This window comes from Quercus lobata, chromosome 7, assembly GCF_001633185.2.
Source record: "Quercus lobata isolate SW786 chromosome 7, ValleyOak3.0 Primary Assembly, whole genome shotgun sequence".
NCBI lineage: Eukaryota > Viridiplantae > Streptophyta > Magnoliopsida > Fagales > Fagaceae > Quercus > Quercus lobata.
Genome location: NC_044910.1, coordinates 7,754,741 through 7,767,407, shown reverse-complemented (window position 1 = coordinate 7,767,407; position 12,667 = coordinate 7,754,741). Strand labels below are relative to the sequence as shown.

General features: G+C 37.5%; 1 protein-coding gene across 1 annotated transcript; it reads right to left on the bottom strand.

The window, feature by feature from the left end:
- Positions 1–261: 261 nt before the first annotated feature.
- Positions 262–2,272, bottom strand: LOC115952581. Its single transcript, XM_031069755.1, has 2 exons — positions 2,142–2,272; positions 262–837 (listed from the first exon to the last, which is right to left on the bottom strand). The coding sequence occupies exons 1-2, from the start codon at positions 2,168–2,170 to the stop codon at positions 285–287; spliced, it is 582 nt and encodes a 193-aa protein (XP_030925615.1). The 5' UTR covers positions 2,171–2,272; the 3' UTR covers positions 262–284.
- Between the last annotated feature and the right edge of the window lie 10,395 nt (positions 2,273–12,667).

The following is a 12,667-nucleotide window of genomic DNA, read 5'->3' as shown; positions in this document are numbered from 1 at the left end:
TTTCTTTCATCGGCCTGTAGCCACGCCTAACCGATGAAACAAAGTTAATGGTCCTGGTAATAATTGTAGCACTTTTCCACTAGCCTTGCAATGTATTCACATATGTGATATTCAAAACATACATAAACAACTGTTTGTCCTGAAGCTCAAATTGATACCAACATATAAATAATTAGAGTTCTTAACTTTAGATAAAAGTGCAGATTGAAAATATGATTGGAATATGAGATCACCTACTGTATCATCATGATAATCTCAAATGTTCAAGTAAATCGAAGGATTAATTAGGCATTAATTACTGCTATTTCCACCACTTGCTGCTCCGTATGAGTTGGCAGTAGCATGGAAGATCTATGGAATGCTCTGGAAGTTGCTCTATGCAGTGATTGGATACAATTTTGGAACCAACCACCCAATATGTTGAATGCTTGAGAAGTAAACCGTTTGATTGATTGGAAAGTTTGTTCAAAGTACCAGAGAATCAGTTGGCGTGACTTGAAAAGTAATTGTAAAAACATGTATATACATAACACGAGGATAAACCATCCAAAGGGAGGTACAAGGATCATCAGCAACAAATCACATGCAAATGCTCCAGAAATAAAACACACACGCCTGAGTATAGGGAGGTAGCTTGAGTTGGAAGTCGGTTGGCTTATCCCTGCCAATGCTAGGGCGTAAACAAATACAACTATGATAAAAAGCAACATGACTGCACCATGTGTTTCAAACGGGTTGCCAGATTTTTGATAATTAACTTGGAGGAGGGTAAGCAGCAACGTAATGAGAAAGCCGAAAACAACATGGATTGTGGTGGAGGAACCGAGTTCTTGCTGACTGCCACAAATAAAAGAAGAACATGGAATCACCTCAGATACAATATTAGTGGAGGTATACTCGAAGAATGAGCAGAAGAGAATTACGTGAATATCCACGATATTCCATTTCCTGACAATAGGTTTGGCTCGTATGGATATTAATCATTATGCTCATTTTTAATTTTGAAGTGCAAGTAACAATTAATGGTGAGACTTTCAAGTTTGTGTCGAAGACTTTATATCAAATCATGCGTTTACTAATAATGATGAGATTATTTTTTAAAACTTTATCATGTTCCTGCTTAAATCTAATATTCCTCCAGAACAAAATAAAGTAGGTTCCCAGATTTTATTTTGCTTGTTCCTATTTTCTTAATTTCCTCTTCTTTCTCTCTCCTATATCTTTTGAGAAGATTGTGTGTGTGTGTGTAAGTTTTTTTCTTCTATGGAAGCTACAATCAAAGATAAATTGTTTCCCCCACAAAATTTGGCATCTTTTAACACAATGACTCTAGTGATCAATTAATTCCTGACGTCTAAACTATGGAGAAAAAATTATTTTTCCCTGTGAGAGAGAGAGAACTGAACATTTGGATTCAAGGGAATGTATGAGAATCCGTGGAGACAATGTAAAAATGGAAGATAACATTTTGCTTGCTATTAAATTGGATGTAGAGCGGCTTAGGTTATTGTAAAAAGGCAAGCTTTAGAAACGCTGTCCTGAACAAAGCCCTATGCTGTTCACCAATTCCAGCATATGCTCAATACGGAATTTATGAAGAATTCATGAATAATACAGTTTTAGTCTTAAGTTTTAGGGCCATGACAGTTAGTTGAACTTGCAAGTTTGAATCTACGAAGAATTCATGAATAATAGAGTCTTAGTCTTAAGTTTTGAAGTCACGACTTCTAGTTGAATTTGCAAGTTTTGTGGATTATGTTTTATCAAATATGCATGTGAGGGTATATAAGTCAGAATTTGTGTTGCTATATGACACAAACTAAAATAAAATTACAAAAAGGAAGTAGCAGTGTCTTATATTCAGTTGAATGTGCCAAAGATATAGTTTGTTAATAAACTTCCAATAAAAATGCCAGGTTTGTCTTGATATATGACAAATAATGTATAAACCATGATGAACAGTTCTTACTAAATAGAAAATGATCATGCAGGTAAGTTGTTGACACACGTTCTTGTTTGTTTAAACTTGGTCATGAAAAGAAATAATTAAAAATATGATGGACTTGAAGTATCGTAGGATTCATGGTCATATATTTAGAAAAATGTAAAACAAAAACTAACGCAAAGAGATTTGAACTAACCCTTCGGAACGATCGTTGTTTCCATCCATTCTGGCCTCTTTGAGTTGTGTCTCTTTACATTGCGTGTTCCTCTTTGCTATGTGTTTGCCTTTCTATACTTAGTACCAGTAGTTCCAACTTGTCAAGTGCCATTCTTTGCTGAGATGAGAGTGACCTTGTTGACAAAAACCTTCACCTTCACCTTTGCTTTGTTTTGTTTTCACTTTTTTTTAGAGAGTGACAGAGCCATATCAAGTTCTGAACAGCTGGTGCAATTAGAGAGAGTCACTTAATTTAAAAAAACAAAGTCAGCACCAAGTCAACAATCCAACGTGTCAACAACTACAAGCTAAATTGCTAAATAAGAGTTCAAATCCTCTATCCTACTTTTCCTATATCACTCTATGCTCCAAAAGTAAAAACTTGACACAAGGCCACTTATTTATTTAAATTTTACTTTTTGAATATCTTATTTTCAGTTCTTCAAAATAAATGTTAAAAAGAAACAAACTTGGAACAAAGTTTCTCTTCAAACTAGTTAGGAGAAAAACTCTTCAAACTTTTCAAACTCCTCATATATCTTTATATCAAGTATAAATTTTGAAAATCCAACCGTTCAATTGAATTTTCTTATCACCAAACTGAGGATAGGCACTCTTGCTATGCCTAGAAGATTGTCCTCTATTACCCGAGTTTTTAAAGAATCCTTTCTTATGCCCTTGACCCTTACCATGTTGAGAATTAAAAGGCCCTTGCTTCTTTTCACTCTCCGTGGAAATTGGGTTGTACTTAAAGTCTTCTTCAAGACTCATTGCCCGCTTCACAGCCTCCGTAAAAGTATCCACTCCAAAGGCTATAATGAGAGGGCGAATCTTACCATCAAGGCCCTCCCGAAACTTTTTCACTTCTTGGACTCATCCGGAATCAAGTAAGGAGCAAAGCAAGAGAGCTCAATAAACTTAGCAACATACTCCTCCACTGTCATAGCCCCCTGAACCAAATCAGAAAATTCTCTTGCCTTACAGTCCTTCACTACATCGGGGAAGTATGTCCTATTGAAAACTTCCTTAAACTTCCCCCAAGTAATGGGAGTGCCCCTTCCCAACTCCGTACTTAACAATGGCTCAGTGCTTGACCACCATCTATCAGCAGAACCCTGAAGAGCATAAGTGGCATACAACACCTTTTGAGCATCAGTACATTCAAGGGCTCTCAGTAATTTTTCCATCTTTAGCAACCAATTCTCTACTGCCATAGGATCAAGCCCCCCATCAAAAGTTGGAGGGTTTTGCTTACGGAACTCCGCAAAAAGGCAATCCCCCCTCCTACGTTCACCACCTTGGACTACTCTAGCAATCCTAGCATAAATCCTGTCTGCCACCTCATCAATCTCGCCACCATCAGGAGTGACAGATCTCTCACGCTCTTGGCGTTGCCTATGGCCATGCTCTGGAGCTGTAACCTCATCCACATGCCTTATTTTACGTGCTTTCTTTTTAGGGGCATAATGTTTCAAGGTACTTATACCTATACCCAAGAAACAAGCAAGTAAATCCTAAGGCAACATAGAAGGTTAACATAGAAAAGATAGGTAAGGAAAAAAAAGAATAGCAGGTGGAAGCTGAAACAAAGGAACAAAATAAAGAATTCATCAAACCCCTAATGCTTTGACTTAAATCAAAATTAATTCCTATTTTCAAAGTCTACAGAATCATAACCTAAGCTTTGATACCATAACTGTCACGCCCTAAACCCCAAAGGGTCCAAAGCATGAGAAAGACATCTCAAGTACCTGTAAATTTTTCCTTTTTGACAATTCAATCCACAAAATTCTTATCAAGTGCCAACAACAAGAATTATCATAATAATCCCATAGAATATACTTTCAGAGTAAGTCCTCTAAGCATTAATTACAAGGACCATAGGCCACAAAAGAATAGAGGTCTGAAAACAACAATTACATAACAACAGCTTGTCCCAACAGTGGAAATACAGTCATAACCACTATAATATACAAAAGGATGAGTCAAGCCTAGTCTAAGATGTACACCATCTAATATATTCATTACAAAAATTCAGCCTCCCTTAGTAGTTAGTCTAACTACTATTAGCCACCAAAAAGCTGTCTCAAAAGATTGTTGCCTACTCTGAAAAGTTTAAAAAAATAATGGAATGAGACAAAGTCCAGTAAGTAGCACAATAATGGGGGTGGGGGAAATGTAAGTTTTATCTTCAATAATAATAATATGACAAGAATGATTACATAATAAAGCACAAAGTTCCTCAAAGTAAATACCTTAAAACTATATACTATAATCTGTGAGTATCAACAATATAATTTCTAAAACCATAATATCTAACATAAGATAAATTATCACAAATCTACCACACTACCACATAGACCGGTCAGGGGATCCACCCATTCACAACTGGCATGATATTATCCTCTCTGGTATGCAGACTCTTGGCCACATGGACAGCAGCCTCACCCATACCCTCAAGGTTTTCCTCTCCCCTCATGGGCAGCAGAGAGAGTGCGTCAAATAGGACCTCTCTTGCATGTGGTCTCTTGGCCCCATGGACAGCAGCCTCACCCACACACAATCAAGGAACCTCTTCCCCCCATGGATAGCAGGAAAGAACGCGTCATCCAAAGTGAAAGGGCACTGACCTAAATTTGATTCTATTGTCACAAAGACTACGAAAAACCAAATCGAGTGATCACCGGGAAATCACACATTGCATGGTGTTAAAACAACTCACAGGTTACATTACTTTAAAACATATAGTTCATATCCAGGTAGTTTCAAAAACCTTAAATAATCTCACTTCTACAAAGTTTGTAAGGTTTCAACTTCATTCTTGTCAAACAGATTTTCTATCAATTTCCCAAGTACTACAACAAGATAAGCATCTTTGAATTTTCTAATATACCATAACATCCAATATTTCCTTATCAAAGATTACATAAAAGATACTCATTTTTCCATATCAACAATTCATGCATTTCCTCAAATGCAATACCAAATATAATGCATTTCCATATATAATCATATATATATATATATATATATATTAAGGTTACGACACAATAATTTTTAGGAAAATATAGTTTCCATAGGTAGTTTCCAAAAGCGTGTCTAACCAAAAAAACGTTTATATAACATGACTATTTTTTCAAAATCCCATTAAAAAGTTACTTACCTCACAACCGCAAAATCCTAATTCTCCAAGCTCCAAGGGGAGATTTGCTAGAACCTAAACAATGTCAAGCAAATCTATCACAATGAGCACAAAGCTTGAAATTGTATCTAACTACAAATTAGGAATTGCCAAGTAAGAACTCAATTAGGCAAGCCTAGTATTCAACCTCACATGTAATGTATTCTACTTCCAAAATTTCTCAAAACACTTTAATTTGCAAGGCATAGACTCTCATTTATATTCATAAATCTTTCAAGGTGTCATATCTAAAATCAAAACCTCCACACTTTACAAGTGCTTCCCACAAGATTTTTATAACATCATCAAGTGACCCATGACACCAAAATCATAATTTTCTCCAAGACAAACAATTTAAATCTTTAACTAGCTCCAAATAATTAATAAAAATTATATTCATCATCTATCACATATTATAACTCAAAACCTCTAAATTTTCACCACAACAAGCCTTAGATAACCATCATTGTAAAAAATCATGAACTCACTCATCAAATACATCCACCAAGACCAAAATCTATACATATAAACACATGAATATCATTTCCAAAGCTCTTAAATCACATGAATAACATTATTAAAGTTTGAGTAAAATAACCTCAAACAAGAACATAATACTCATCAAAAAAAGATTTGAACTTTTACCTCAAATAAAATGATGAAGATGCTTTGAAGTTCCTAAGTATTTTTCCGGTGATCTTGCCGGAAAAATGATGGTGAGATGGTGTGTTTTGGAGTGGAGGCTGGCGGGTGGGTGTGTGTGTGTTTCAGTAAAATGAAAAGAGAGAAAATGAAAGAAAGAAAGAAAGGAGAGAGCCGGCCAAAAGAGAGAAGAGATGTGGGTGAAATTGAGTGGATGAGAATGATGGGTAGTGGGGTTAGGTGGGGGCACATGTGGTCCACAAAATTCTGACTTACATTTTAAAAAAAAAAAAAAAAAAAAAAAAAAAAAACGGGATGTTACATAGATTTTTAAAATTCACACCAAAAAAAAAAAGATATATATGAGAAGTTTGAAGAGTTTTTCTCTAAACTGGTTTAGAGAGAAACTTCGTTCCTCAACACATTTCAGTACCACCGCCAGCTCACCACCACCAATCCTCACTGGCGACACTAATAAGAGACCTCTGGCGTCATCAATGCTATTATCATATGCCAACAAGTCCACACCACAGCCCGTTATCTTCTTTAAATCTCTGCCTGGTATCCCTTGCCTCCTTGTCTTCTTCAAAGACATTGTCCTCTTCAAATCCTATACATGGTTTAGCAAGTCAAAAGACCAAACACCGACTTATGTTTACATAAGATCTCCAAGGAGACACATTTCACTTTGTGGCTTGAATTTGCAAATCCAAATAAGAAAATAGAAGTTGAGAGCTTAAGAGGCTCAGAGATTGGACAAGAGAATAGGAATCCAAACGAAGGTTTCTGGTGGTGATGAATGGCCGACGTTGATGACATCGACTATGTTTTGTTAGTGCCACCAGCAAACTTTGGTGGTGGAGGATCAGTGGTGGGGATGTGTTTGGTGTTTTTTTTTTTAATAGTTATTTTGAGCAACTGAAAATAAGAAATTCAAAAAATTAAAATTTAGGATCACAAAAAAGTCCACAAGTTTTGCCACAATTTGCCATGAGGCGAGCTGTAAGTGGTGGGTTCACACCTCCATCACTCACAACTCACAATGTAGCAAGTTGTAACAAAAATTGTGTACTTTATTTGTGATTCTAGCATTATTCCTATAAGAGCATTAGTATTGGGGGGGTGTAAAACCCTTCAAATTGCTATTTTAGCAACCCACCCACTCAAATTGAGCTTTATCCTAATGTGTGTTGCTAAAAAATTTTGACAACCATGAACAGTATGTTGGTGTATATACAACCTACTATTCATGGGTTGAAAACATAAATATATTGCTTTATTCTCTCTCTCACTCTTAAACTCTACCTCTTAGACTCTCTCTATCTCTCTCTCTCTCTCACTCTTTCTCTCTCTCTCTCTCGTTCTTCACTTTAGACCTTGGTGGCTGAATAAATGTTGGGGAGGTGGTAGATCGGCAGTGGTGCAGGTTTTGATCAACAGTGGGTGTGGGTTTCATGGTGGGTTTTGTTCTCTCTCTCTAGTCCTTCACTCTAGGGCCTCGATGGTTGAATCAATGTTAGAGAGGTGGTAGATCAACAATGGTGTAGGTTTTGATCAACAGTGGTTATGGGTTTTGTGGTGAGTTTTGATCATGGTGGTGGTGAGTTTTGATGTGGGTTTTGATCAACAATGATGGTAGGTTTCATGGTGGATTTTGATGACGGTAGTGGTGAGTTTTGATGTGAGTTTTTATCGACAGCAAAATATGGGTTTTGGTGGTTGTTGATTTTTGTGGTGGATTGTGATGGTGAGTCCGTTTTTTTGTGGTTGTTAGTTGCAATGGTGATGGTAAGTAGGTAGTGGTTTCAATTTGGGTTTGAGTTTTTTTTGGGGGGAGGGGTGGGTGGGCACAAGGGAAAAATGTGCCAGAGTTGCCACCCAGTTACATGGTGTAGGAACCATAAATATAGCGTCCTTTTGAGGAACGACCATTGATCATACTACCAGAGTATGGGTTCGGAGTTTAGGTACGTTCTTAGGAAGGTGTTAGGCACCCAAGATTGCCCAACCCTAAGGTTGGCCTCCCATCTTTATGTCTTATGTCTTAACCTTATTAAAAGCATGTTCAACACTTGCATCTTTACTCACACACACATGGCATACATCTAAGCATACAACATGGTATCTTTCATCCCAAACAAAACATACTTATCCATCTACCCAAACCAAAGAGAACCAAACATATCAAAGAAACCCTAGCATTCATCTAAAACATATCATTCATATCATAAACCAAGCGTTAACAAACTCGAAACCCTAATCATAGATCTAAGCATGTTCCATCTTATCCTAAGACCAAAGCACAAATGCATGGACATTGCTAATGTATGACTTACCTTTACTTGCCTCTCAGCAGCATTGCACCTATGGCATCAATGCATGAGCATGTCAATGAATGGTATTAAAACTAAGAAACCCTAATTTAAATGTGATAATCAAACAAGCATGTTAAAAGGTGAGCAAGAACTTATGGGGCTTAAAACATATGAAAAAGAGACTATATAGAACAAACATGTGAATGCATAAACAAAACTTTAGGGTTTCTAGGCAATGGCATCACACATGCTAGAACAGGTCTGCATACGCAGACTCAAGCCTGCTTGTGCAGGCTAGATCATGCATACGCAGATCTTGCCCAGAAACCTAAAAACATAGAAACATAGAAAAACTTTAAAAACAACAAACTAACAACCTAATGTACTAGAAATATGAAAAGAACTAAAGGGCTAATCTAAGCAAACATGTACAAACATGAACTAAGAAAAAAACAAGATTAAAACGCAGAAGAAAAGCAAAAAAGGAAGAGAAATAAAAAAGAAGGGTTAGACTCAATACCTTAAACAAAAGCTTTCCAAGCTTGATTTTAACCATTCCCCCCAGTCAAATTTATTCACAAACTAATAAGAAAGTGATTAACAACATTGAACTAAAAGGATTAGGGCCAGAAAATGTCTCAATCAAATAAAATTTATTTGAGGGTGTTTTGTGAAGAACTCCCTTTTGATTCACTATTTTCTATTGAATCTTAGGTTTTCCCCTGTAGGATTTCTACGTATTTTGAAAATGTACCATGTAAGACTTTTTATAGATGAAAAAAATGGAGGTTTGGAAAGTTCCTAGACGATGTGGGATTCGTTTCAAACCTCAACCATTATTGCAAAAATCTTGTCTTTCTTATGCTTTTGAAACCCTAGCTACATACGTAGGAATGTGCCTGCGTACGCATGCATTGGCTCGCGTACATAAGCCAAAGGCCACTTTACTCATTTAATTTCCAAAAAAGGAATTTTGCTTATTTAAATGGTTATATTTTTCATTTTAACACTCCTCAAGTCAATTTGATATCTAATTGGGCTCTAAATTGGCCTTGGGCCTTAGAGTTCGAGCATTATTAGGAAACAAGGACCCGAGTCATAAGAAGTACAAAATACGGTGTCTACAGGGGGGTTTGTGGGTATGAATATGTGATTTGGTGGTTGTTGATGGTGGTGGTGGTGGTGGTGATAGATTTCGAGTGGTAGTGGTGGGCTATGGGGGTAGTGGCTGCTATGGTTGAGTTTTATTTTTTTTATTTTTTTGGGATGGGTATTGATTATGATGGTGGTGGTTGGTTGGTTTTGACTGTTGCAATTCAGATTTTCAGTGGTGGTTGTGGCTAAGTTTTGGTGGAAGATGGTTGTGTAGGTTTAAGAGAGAGAGAGAGAATTTTTTATTTTATTTTATTATTTGATTGTGTAGTTTATATAATTTTTTTGAGTTGTATGTAAAAATAATAATTGAGATGTTGGGTGCATTGTTAAAAAGGTTGATAAAAAAGATAAAGTAGTATTTAAGGATGTAAAATAGATAAATAAGTATTCTTTTTACATCCTTGGATGTGAATGCTCTAACAAAACATCCTAAAGTTCGGTATCCGACCCAACCCAATCTAGCATCGGTTGGTCTCCACAACTCCAACTACATGTTCATCACTAGATTAGTGAATCATTGTGACAAATAGTGATAAAATGGTCGTCCATACTACAAACCGTCTAAGCAAGTGATGAGTTAGGTGTGGACGAGTGTAAGCACATTAATCCCAGACATAAATTTGGCAATTATTGACCAAATGATGAATGGATGCAAAGCCGTTACCACCATCCACTTCTGTACATTTAATGGCCGTTACGAACCTTAAATGGCTAGGATTAAGTGGTCATTACTGAGCCATTAATCCTCCAGCTCAGTTGCAACGTAAGGTGAGTTCAACAGATTGAACATTTACTTACACAAAGGCTAATTAAAGCCAGGAGAGACATGTAAGTGGAAGAACACACACACACACAAATTACTCTACAGATTATTGATTTCTAAAGAATTTAGGCTAATTTAAGTATCAGAGAGTCCTTGGTAGGCCCCAAATTGGTGTCATCTTCTACTTGGTGTTTTCTTTTAAACAGGAACACATGTCGTCCAACGGTATTGACGAGGCAAAATCACATTTTATCAGTTTGCCACTGTCTGTGGGGATTGACGAGCTATCAATTAGTAAGCCATTAAATTCTCCATCAATTAAGTTCCTTAGAACCAATGGACTCAACCACAACCGTGCCGCTGGATCCGGTGGTGATAGCTCCATAAATTCAAGCACTAGCGGCCAATGTCCAAGGATTGATGAAAAACAAAATGAAGATTTGAAATGGCGAGTGCGACCAAAGGGCACTAATACATCATAGTCATGACGAAATCGTAATGACAACGATGATGAAGCCCATAGCCCGAGAAACTACAGAAGAGAGACTTCTAAGCACACTGCATAGTCGACTCATGGCAACGATCAAATGATGAAAAACATGAGGAATAAGTTAGATGAAGTCAAGAACACCATGAAAGGAAAGACGGCAATAAACCTTAATGGCATGATCAAGAGGATGGACTCACCCTTCACTGCTAGTGTTTTGGAATGCCCCTTACCTCCTAAATTCTATCTCCCGCAGTTGGAGGTTTATGATGGCACTAAGGATCCCTAAGATCACATAGGGGCATTCAAGACAATATTAAACCTCCAGTAGACTCCAGATGAGGTGATTTGCAGATATTTCCCAACAACCTTTAGGGGAGCAGCAAGGGTGTGGTTTAGCAAGCTGCCCGCATTGTCTATCGCCAACTTTAAGTAGTTAAGCGACTCTTTTGTCTAACATTTCATTAGGGGCCAATGTCATAAGAGGCCCACCTCAAATCTGCTGATTGTGAAGCAATAAGAAGGGGAAACCTTGAAGGAATATGTGAAACGCTTCAACAAAGCAGTGTTCGAAATCGACGAGGCAGACGATAAAGTAATAATGACGACCTTCCAAGCAGGGTTGAATAATCCTGACCTTGTCTTCCCCCTAAGGAAGACCCTACCGACCTCAATGATGGATCTGTTTTTCAAAGCACAGAAGTATATGAATGGAGAAGATGCATTAACTGCAAAGGGATTGGTGGGCAAACAAAAGAAAGAAAAGAATGTTGAGTCGCAGAGCAAGAAGAGAGATCGCAAAGACAATCTCTCAGACACCAAGGCCAGCAAAAGTAGTTTGAAAGCACCATCAAAGAAAAAGTTGAATTTCACTCCTTTACTAATGCATGTGGACAAAATCCTCATGCAAATAAAGGATGACCCTGCTTTGAAGTGCCCCAAACCGTTGAGTTCATCCTCAAAGCAGAGAGATCCAAAGAAGTACTATCGTTTTCACAAGGATCATGGTCATTACACTGACAAATATCAGGATTTACAGGAGCAGATAGAGGAGTTAATCTAGAGAGGGAAACTCCAAAAATTTGTCAAGAAAGACTACCAGACTTGCCACCGGATGGAAGAGAAGTCTATTGATGATAAAAAAGAAGATGAGCGAGACTGTCCTAAACAAGTCGTGGGAGAAATAAGGACAATCACTAGAGGACCAGTAGCAAGGGGGTCATACAGGTCTTTGAGAAAGGCAATTCAAAGACAAGTCAACAGTGTTCATATAAAGCACCTAATAGCCAAACATCATCGCTCAGGAGATGAAGACATTATTTTTTTTGTACAAGATGCAAGGGGAGTCAGGCAATCACATGACGACCCACTCATTATCATGTTGACCATCGAAGGGTACAATACTAGGAGGTAATGTACATGATGGCATTCCAACAGATGAAGTTGAATTCAAAACGCCTCAGACCTTTTGGGTCTCCTCTAGTCAATTTCCTTGGGGACCGCATAGTTCCAAAAGGCATCATTTCCCTATTGATTATAGCAGGGACTCACCTAGCACAGGTAATAAAGGAGGCAGACTTTCTAATTATTGATTGTCCTTCATCTTATAATGTGATTCTAGGACGACCAACTCTTAATGACCTCAAGGCCACAACTTTTACATACTAACTAAAAGTGAAATTCCCAACCCATCAAGGGATAGAGAAATCTGTGGAGACCAACTTTTAGCCAATCAAGCGATACTGGCGTATAAAGAAAATCATACCTAGATGGTGGAGGAAGAGCCGCCCAAGCCCATGGAAGAGGCGGGGAGTATAGTTAATGGAAGGGGATCCTTCCAAAACTACCAAGGTAGGGAAGGAGCTCTAACCATCCTTAAAGGACGAACTGGTAAAGTTCTTGAAAAAAAAAAACTGGATGTCTTTGCATGAAGTCATGAAGATATGCTGAGAATTGACGAAAA

Excerpts from the sequence above, each read along its gene's own strand:
- LOC115952581 (XM_031069755.1), bottom strand. The coding sequence starts at position 2,170 with ATGGATGGAAACAACGATCGTTCCGAAGG. Across the intron at positions 838-2,141 it reads AACAACGATCGTTCCGAAGG|TCAGCAAGAACTCGGTTCCT; the intron begins GTTAGTTCAAAT and ends TATTTGTGGCAG.